We start from the raw sequence: 9,870 nt of genomic DNA, 5'->3' as shown, positions 1-9,870 counted from the left end.
TTGCACGATAAAAAAATTCAAATCAAATATTTTTTAATATAAAAAAATAACATCAAAGTAATATATTATTTGTATGATAACAACATCATGACCAAATATTGCCTGATATAGCATAACAATTATTTATTTATAATCCACTGACCCTTTTCAAAATCAGCCATTATTTGTCTGAAAAGTAGCATTTCAAATTTTCAATATTTGAATAATAATTATTGTTACTAAATATTACAATGGCATTATAATGAAAATAACATTATATTCTCCTTCCCTTTCTATTGAATAAAAAAATATTTTTGAACGTGGATTAATAAAAATTTTAATACAAAAATTTGATTTTAAAAACTAATATTTTATTTGACAAAAATCTGCAAGTGAAAAAAATGGAATTATTTATATTACAATGGACTGTTATAAAATGATAAGTTATAATAACCACTAACTTTTAGCCGTTACAGTATACAAAATAACAGGACGTGGCTGAAGCCTCTATAACGACGGTGATAAGAGTCCAACTTTTTTATTTTCTTTTTCTTTTTCTCTTTTATTACTCCTAGTGATCCCCGCGGCCGGCCAAGTCTCAACGATATTATAATTGCGATCGATTATAAAGCTCCCTTCTTTTCTGCTCCCAACCACAGCCTCCGGTCGGGTGAGAGAGAGAAGAAGATGTTGGCCCTGGTCCTGGGCGCCCTCTTCTTCGCCGTGACCGCAGCTCTCCTCCTTAAATTCGCCACCGCCGATGGTGAGTGTAGAATTCCACAAACCCTAACTCCATTCTCCCACTCCTCCTCCTTTCTTTCTATCATTCCATGTCTCAAGAATAGGAATTGATCTGTTTTCTGTGCAATAAAAAATTGAATCTTTGGATGTAATTTCGGCGCTGTAGGCGATTTCACTCTGGTATCAAGAGGGCCGGCAAAACGAGAAGAAGTGGAGGGCAAGGTAATCACGCCCTTAGTGACTACTTTTCTTGGTTGCTCGTTTAGTCCTCAATTTTCTACTGGATTTAGAATATTTCATTTATTTTTCTGATTAGTAGTAGAACTATGGTTGATGGTGTTCAGGTTGTTTGGATTACGGGTGCAAGCCGTGGAATTGGTGAGCAGCTTGCCTCCCTTAAGTTTGTTTCTTTATAAGTCTATGCTTTTTGTTGATCCTCTTCATGTATTCAGAATCTGCTGTTACCATGATATCATATTATTGGTTTTGTACTTGTATCATTCATATATCATATTATTGGTTTTGTACTTGTATCATTCATATCAGATTATCTGTTATGACCTTTATGAAACTGCATATGTCTTTTAAGAATGTTCTTGCTTCTATCTGTGATTGTGACAGCTGTGTTTGTAATTGTCAAATTGATTCAGACAGCTACATAACTATTATATATATAAGTTCATCTGTATTCTGTACTTGCATTGTTATTGTAATTGCACTTTTTCATTCCAGTTTTGACTCCGTTGATCATAAAACTACATGCAGATTTAGCCCTTGTATAGTTATTTTAATGGCCGTCTATGTGATGCTGTCATAGAAATTTATTTGATTTTTGCAAATTTGAATCCGTTCTCTTATGCTGATGCAAACTTACAGTAAAGGAAAAACAAAAAATAATGAGTCATATAACTTTGTTTTCAAGTTATTTCAGAAGAGGTATTGTGTTATTCCTGGAAGGTATTCTTAATTGCATATTTATTAATTAGACATCTGTTAGCTTCTTCTTTGGATGTATCAATACAAAATAAGTTCATACATGCCAACAGAATGATTCCATTGGACTAACAAATTTAGCACGAGTGTCCATTTTCATCAAGGGGCTACTTTTTATATATCATCATTATAGAATCTGACTTTTTTCTTTTCCAACTTTGCTACATTTGTAATTGGATATCTGAGTCTAGGCAACTTAACTTTTCAAAGGATGCTTCTTAGTTATTGGATACTTCTAGGATCTTTGTCGATTACTTATGGTACAAATCCTATTTTTGAAAATTACAAAGGTGCTCCTGCTATTTACTAGATATGCTCGAGCTACTTCCCTGGATACCTTTAGAAATGAGGGAGAGTGCTTTTCTTTCTAACTTTTTCTTTTAAATAAGTCTTAACTTTTTAACAATGATTGGCTAACTTTGGAGTCTATGATGTGCATATTATGGTATCTAAAATGGGTTGGGGCCTATAGATATGATTGATGACTAAAAGATGAGTTTATGGAAGTTGATAACGTCACGCAAAGTATGGACGATGCTATTTGGATAGTGCATCATACTTTATGGATGCTCTTTTATACATAAGTGTATAAAAGTACATTTAGATTCATTATCTTATCCTGGCTGTATCATATCCTCCTTTTGCAAATTTTGCTGCATTGACATATCCATATCATGTCACATCTTTAGCTCGCATCCATGTCTATGCTTCATATCTCCCCGAACAAAATCAAGAATTTCATGGTGAATCATGCACATGTCATCCTGTAAGGTCAGATGATGAAACCTTCTCTAACATTCTGCCATAATTCATGTTTTGAAAACACTTTGCCACAATTCAGTTTAAATAGATGTTATTCTCAGATGTTGCACTTTATTACCTATTTCTATGTCATTTTGGTATATGATAGTGATGGCATAAATTTAAATACATTCATTTATGATATTAGCCTTGGTTTGAGAAACATAATTTCATCTCCAAAAAAGCGACAAGCAGTTTGAAGTTTGAAAAAGTAAAGACGTTGACCTGATCATCATTTTTGCTAGAAAAACCAGGAGAATCATTTGTCTTTGTTTATAGCTCTTCAACATCAGTTTCTGTGTGATAATTACTGCCATTCTATAAGATACAGACCACTGCAGATATGAACAAACATATAAAAATTAATTAATAGCTGCAGGAAAAATGACTTGCTGCAAATGGAAAAGGCCATGTAAAATAGGTGCACCCATCGGGAAGTGACAAACACTCTTCAAAATTTATTTTGTTTCAAGAAAGAGTAAATGAAATGCAACAACTTTGCATGATAAAACCACATAGGAAGATAGTGGGGATCTGTATATGATTGCATTGGGGATTGATATATGATGGTATAAAACCGAGTTGTAGTTAAAATTTATACGGTATTACTTTTTGGCATTCAGGTACCAAAGGAACCCTCACAACTCATTCTAACTATCTCACTTTAGAGCTAAAATAATCTTTAGGCTGCTTAGTGTTGCCTCTGTATGTTTTGCATATTGCATGGATGACAACTAAAATTCTCTAGGGGAATTTGTTGTATAAGTTTGGGTGGGTGGTGTTTTGGATGGATTAATAGTGGGTATATGTAAAGTTCTAAGTTACAATGCTTGGAGACATCATTAGGAGCAGTACTATGTAAAAATTCAGGGACTTTCCATTTACGAGCTTATAAAATCATGGGTCTATGCTAATATTTACACTAATAGATTTTAAGTGTTCTGATCAAATATTTGAACTATGAAGTGACCTTTTTTGGTGCCATATCGATAAATGAGCCATGTCTCTTGCATTTTCAGGGGAGATTCTTGCAAGGCAATTTGCAAGTTTAGGAGCAAAGGTTATACTTTCTGCTCGCAATACTGTGGAACTTGAACGGGTCCAAAATGAACTTATCAGTAAGTTTCTTTGAAAGAATTCAAAGGTCATCACCTTGGTATTCTAATTGAAGGATGAATGTGCAAACATGAGTTTAAGAAGTATCTCCATGATCAGGGGCTTAAATTTATCCTTGTGCTTTTCCTGTTTTGCTTGTTTGGAAAAAGGTAAATATTCACCTAGTAGAGTTGAAGTTTTGCCTTTGGATTTGTCATCTGGTGAAGAGTCGCTCAAAGAAGCAGTACAGAAGGCAGAATCGTTATTTTCTGGTGCTGGTGTAGATTATATGGTTCACAATGCAGCCTTTGAACGCCCTGTAAGTATAGCTCTTTTTATCTCTCTGTTTTTATTTTTTTTCAATTTTATATTACTGTTACAAATTTTTCTTGGTCAAGCACATAGTGGATCATTTTCTATATATAAAATAGAGGACTTAATCTGTCATTAGTAAATGGTGTCCACTTCCAGTAATGCCATAAGATGCACATTCAACAGTCCAAGAGAGTTATCACATTCTAATTCTTTTTATTTGGTTTACTTATCTGGTTGTAGAAGAGAAAAGCTATTGAAGAAACTGAGAAAGGTCTTCAGGTATATCAGTGCTGCTTTATGTTCTTATGTTTTTTGTGTGTTCTCTAGAATGTAATATTTTTGCATATATGTTTCTGCAGACCACTTTTAATGTAAATGTCTTGGGAACAATAACTCTTACTCGCCTTCTTGCACCTTGTATGTTGAAAAGAGGGAGAGGCCATTTTATCGTGGTATGATGAAAATGGATCTCATAATCTGGAACTTGCAGTGACTTTTAATATTAAGTTCCTTTTGGTTGATAATTACATTTTACTTGCAGATGAGCAGTGCAGCTGGAAAGTGTCCTGCACCAGGTCAGGCCATCTACTCTGCTTCCAAGCATGCTCTAAATGGATATTTTCATACTTTGCGTTCTGAGGTATTGTTCCTGTGAATTAATTGTTTTGTTAGATCTAATACCTATGACCTTAGTTTTTCTTTCTTTTCCTTCATTTTATGCCAGATAATTTCCATGTAACATGTTTTTCTTTCTTTTCCCTCTCTTTATTACAGATAATTTCCATGTGACATGTTATAGAAAGTAAAGTTGCACTTGTTTTTATTTCAGCTTGGATGTGTGCCTTTTGTTCCAGTCTGCTGTTTCCTTCCAATATCTGAGCATCTACCTTTCTATATTGATTAACAACATAAAGTTATGTTACTGCAACATCTGGATTTTTATGTAACTGTCTCCCTTAAGTTCTTCACCCCCTCAAGTTGTTTGAATTTCATTGATGCCATGCATACTTTATGGATTTTTTTCTTGGTAGTTTTGTTACAAGCTTATTTATCTGTTTCTCTTATGATTTTTCTTGATTATAGCTATGTCAGAAGGGCATTAAGGTCACCATTGTTTGTCCTGGACCCATAGAAACATCAAAAGTTTCTGGAGAAAGCTCATCTGGCCAAAGTGGTTCTTCTGAGGTTAGTTCCTTAAGTCCTGGTTTTTCTATTTTAATTTTATTGAAGAATGTCTGAAGAGTATAAAAACTAGAGCCAAGTCCAAGGTACACCATCTTAGTACCTGCCCCTATATCGGTGCCACTCTATTAGTGTATCAGTACGTGTGGTACTGGGCCGGTTTAGTGTACCGATTTGGTGGTATGCCCTTCCGCACCATGTACCGGTACCGAACTGGTATAGTACGTCCTGTACCAGCCGGTTTGGTATGGTATGGCATACCCTAGCTGAGTCTCATTTTTTATCATTTTGAATCAGAGGAACTGTATGCTTGTATTCATTCATGCGATGATTGTTGTCTGGATTTATAAGCTTCATCTATATGCCCATTTGAAATCATAAAGAATCGACTGGCATTTTAAGTGAGATAAATCATGTTGCAGCCTAAACCAATTGGTTATTCTTCGTGATTGGGAAAGAGGTCATTCTAGGAAAGTTATGGGGAATGATAGAGTGCAATCATTTGAGCAGGTAGTTAGCTTAAATCCTGCTAGGACCACTGAAGAAGTTATTTACTCAAGAAGAAGGCCACTGCAAATGTTGCTTACATTGTAGAAGGTTCATGCATCTCACTTCTGAGGACCTCCACATACTTGCTGCTCTGAACATTTGAGTTTTCTAAAGCTCCATTTTGCATTTCGTAATAACCTTGATTTTAATTCCATTGTTCTCTCGGTTCGTGTAGATCACTTAAGAATTTTTCATAAAGTTCTTTTTGCTGTTCAAAAACTAGGAAGATTAGGATCTTACTTTTCATTTTGATTTCAGTATTTTATCTTATTCTAAGCTTACACTTTCTCTGAGCAAATGGGTTTATTCTCTTTCAAAGGTTTCTTCTTTCTCCTCTCCTCCTATGTTTTCTTTCCTCTGGGACTAACCATCGCTTCCTTATATGATGGCTAAAAGAAGACGATTATGGTGAGGAACTTTATTACCACCTGAGGTGGAGAAGGTCATGGTTGGATTGTCAAATGAGAGAGCCATTCATAAGTAACGAACGTTGAGCCCATGATTTGCAGGCTTGCTTGATTAGTAAATGAGCAAGCCTGAGCTGGGTGTTGCTTGCACAAGCTTGCCTTAGTTAAGCTGAAATATAAATAAAACAATCATGAATGTATTGTACATATAGTTATTAATTATCAATAAAAATCTATTTTCATTTCAATTTTTATAGAATAGCATAATTTACATAAAAAGAGTATAATTTAACTACGTGACTTGAGATATGACCTTCGGAATTAGCTGAAGCATGAAGGACATGGCTCCAAATCTCTTAAACAAGCTGTGCATAAACAGATGGAGTTTGGCTTGTAATTAAATGAGCTGGCTTGGGGTCAGCTCAATTGGAAAACAAGTTTAAGCTAGACTACAGCTAGATGGAGAAGAGGCAGAAATGCAGATGGAGAACTTGTGTCCCTTTGATGGATGAAGCCTGGAAAATCCACCAGCAGTTTTTCTCCATAGGATTTAGATTCGAGGAGTTATGCCTCCCTTCAAGCGAGTTGAGTGTAGGAATTATAGTTGGTTTAACAAAGATATATCCAATCTGATTCTTGTGCTTTTGATGGATATAAGTTTGAGATCAATAGAAATTGCTGTATGTAATAATAGTATAGTGGGGAATAAAAATTAGTGTATGATGAGTCTTTTTTTAGCATGCTATGCTTCGGCCAAATTTCTTATATGAAGGCCTTGCTGTTTGGTTATTTTGGATACAAAATTAGGATCATTCTGGAACAAAAGCATGACAAATTTCACTGTCGAATAATATCAGTGGGATAGAATATCTGGCTTTTTTGTGCACATTTCATGTTATTAAGACTGGCTAATTTTTTGAAATGATCCCTGTTGATAGTTTGTGACCTGTATTTTGTCTATGAGCTTATTCCATTTCCATCATTTAAGTACTCTGTGTTTGACAGAAGCGTGTGTCATCAGAAAGATGTGCTGAGCTAACAATTGTTGCAGCAACTCATGGGCTAAAAGAGGCTTGGATATCGTATCAGGTTATTTTCTTGCTGAAGTGTTTGCTTTGAATCCCATGAACTAGGATTTTTTCATGTTTCTAGTGCTAGCTTCGTCTATCAGACATCCATTAAAAATGTGGAAATAGCAGTCACTAGGCTCTGGAATCACATCATTTTTTTTTGGGGGGGGGGGGCGCTCGCACTGGAGGGGTTCCATTTTTTCCCCCTAATGTCACAAAATTCTAATGAATTGTTGTGCTCTGCCTTGCAGCCCGTACTGCTAGTTATGTACTTGATACAGTACATGCCAACCATTGGTTACTGGTTCATGGATAAGGTATCTGTCATTCTCATCGAAGTTATAAACGATTGTTGCCAATTCACAGTAATATTTGCAAGCATCTCAGGTCTTAAATCTCTCAAATGCTTTTGAATATTTCCTAATTGTTTGCTTCCTCCTAAAGTATCAATCCTTAAATTTCACTGGGGGCATTTTTTGTGATCATTTACTTTACTGATCCATATAGCTCACAAATAGTTTAATTTCAGAATTTTTTAAAGTCCAGCAAGCACCACGATTTGATTATCCGCTCACTTTCAAAAACCAATTTAACCCCTTGAACCCTAAACCATAGGTTAAAATCTAGATATTCATCACCGTTCCTTTAAAAAAAAAAAAAAACAAATTTGTTGTTACTAGCTCACTTTTATTAAAAAGATGCCAGCAAAAAGAGCCATGAACCTCTTAAACCCCATTAGCCCTTATGGATCCATTTCCCTGTGCTATACCATATTAGTTCATGTCTAATTTGCATGCTGTATTATAACATATTAATTAGGGGCCATTGCATGATGGTGTGGATTGGACTCCTAGGGAAGCCACTTTGTGCCAAAAAAATGCCAAACGTTTGGTTTGTCCCCAGTCCACCCCTCCCAGGACCCTGGATAGCCCGGATCATAATTGAGTATTGGCTCTTTTTTATTAAACATGTTATGGCTTAATAACCACCATGGCCTGCCTCAAATTGTTATGGTCCTTTATTATGTTAAAAGACATCAGAAACAAAATAACAGCTTGACCATGATAATGTGAAATAGCAATTGTCACAATCATTTTATGATGTTGTTATAAAAGTTGTCAGACACATAATGAGTATTTATATGTTGTTAAACTACAACATTGTGGAGGCATCCTGAGACTGTTATTAGAGCTGTTGTCTAAACCTTGATTAGATTACATGCTAAATATTATTGTAGGACCACCAAAACCTCGCCCTACAATGAGCTGCTCAGCTAATCTTCTGCAGATTAGGATCATGGGTCCAATTCAATTATTGAGCTTGTAGACAACCTTATCACAAATCTTCTAGTTAATTATTTTGAACCCATCTGACTGTTTGATAGCTTTCCCTGAAAAACATTTCTTGAACTTGTCATATTGTCAGATGTTTTCTGTTAGCCTTTTTCCTACTGAAGACATGGATTCTGTGCTCTTTTCCTTTGTCTTGTACTTTTATTTTACATTACTTAAAGAAAATTATATGATGTAAAATAATGAGCCTTTATTTACTTGTGTGCGTACTCATTTTCATTTCATCCAACTAATGAATCTCCATCGACCATATTATCAGGAAAAAAAAAATGGCAGTAACTAATAGATTAGACAATGTATTTAATTGCTGCAGTTCACTAATTGGAAAAGTTGATTCCTTTCTTTCCTATTCTAGTTTATTACACAAGAAAGTGAAACAAAGTGGGCTTTCTCTCAATTTTTATGTCCATATAGAATATGCTAAAATAGTCTTAACTCAAGAACTCAATTGCCAATAAAATAGTTATTTAGATGAATCTTTCTACCAAAAAGTACATTGCATATTATGTGGTTTTAGCTCCCCTGTGGTGATAACGATTATGATAATTGATAAATGAATGGCAGTCTAATGTGCATTGATTAAAGCTCAGCTTTTAGAGAAGAAAAGTGAGGCCAAGGAGAAAACTGGTCTTTACTGCTATTTGGGGTTCCTGTATAAATTTCATTTGCTCCTCCAAGAGGTTGCTATATGTTATAATTTTCTTTCTTTTTTACTCTTTTTTTTAAAAATTGTGTTCGGCATGTATGCATGCATGAGCCAAGATCTTAACATTTTTTCTTTTGTTCCATCCTATTCGGTAGAACATCTTACTTCTTGTTCATTTGATCTTGTAGATTGGTGCAAATCGGCTGGATGCTGCGGAACGGAAGGGCAACACTTACAGTTGGAAGTTGTTCTTTGGTCGAAAGAAGAAATCAGCATGATTGCTTGTTGCATTTTTTGGCAAGCTGACGTGAGGCACGGTCCGGTGAATACTCTGCATCTGATCATCTTTTACTTCTGGCTGTGCTTTCTTCTTGCTTCTGTTCTTAAGCTAAACAATCTGCCCCCATGAAATGTGAACGTTAATTTTGTAAGGGTCCAAATCACAGCTTTTGTTTTACACATTCATCATTAAAAGCTCCATGAATCATGTAGACCTCGTTGTGTAATTATACCAAGAGATTTGCAAATCCCGGCCTCAAAGTTTATCAATTTTTCTATGGCCATCTGAAGTGTCAAATTGGTTCTAGTATGGGACCTGAACCAGAGATGGGTAAAAGAAATTATAATTGCGAAGCTAATGAGGTGTTTCAGATTCTCTCCATTGTGGTTGATGTACTGATTAGCTGAATCTATTACCACCATTTGGGTGGCTTTAGTGGTTTTCACATGGTCTGCAGTAA

At 35.2% G+C, this 9,870-nt stretch overlaps 1 protein-coding gene across 3 annotated transcripts; it reads left to right on the top strand.

Moving 5' to 3' along the window:
- The first annotated feature begins 555 nt into the window (after positions 1-555).
- LOC105051481 (uncharacterized) lies at positions 556-9,657 on the top strand. 3 transcript variants are annotated; one of them, XM_010931956.4, is made up of 12 exons: positions 556-742; positions 887-942; positions 1,065-1,098; positions 3,534-3,632; positions 3,780-3,928; positions 4,165-4,203; positions 4,284-4,376; positions 4,466-4,564; positions 5,008-5,109; positions 7,068-7,151; positions 7,384-7,449; positions 9,319-9,657. In XM_010931956.4, exons 1-12 carry the CDS (start codon positions 667-669, stop codon positions 9,406-9,408), a joined length of 987 nt encoding a protein of 328 aa, XP_010930258.1. In that variant the 5' UTR covers positions 556-666; the 3' UTR covers positions 9,409-9,657. The 3 variants fall into 3 exon arrangements, with proteins under 3 accessions (XP_010930258.1, XP_010930261.1, XP_073099455.1); XM_010931959.4 differs by lacking the exon at positions 4,284-4,376; XM_073243354.1 differs by lacking the exon at positions 7,384-7,449.
- Positions 9,658-9,870: the final 213 nt, after the last annotated feature.

Source organism: Elaeis guineensis, chromosome 9 (genome assembly GCF_000442705.2).
Source record: "Elaeis guineensis isolate ETL-2024a chromosome 9, EG11, whole genome shotgun sequence".
In the NCBI taxonomy this organism is placed as follows: Eukaryota; Viridiplantae; Streptophyta; class Magnoliopsida; order Arecales; family Arecaceae; genus Elaeis; species Elaeis guineensis.
This window is presented reverse-complemented; position numbering and strand designations above follow the sequence as displayed.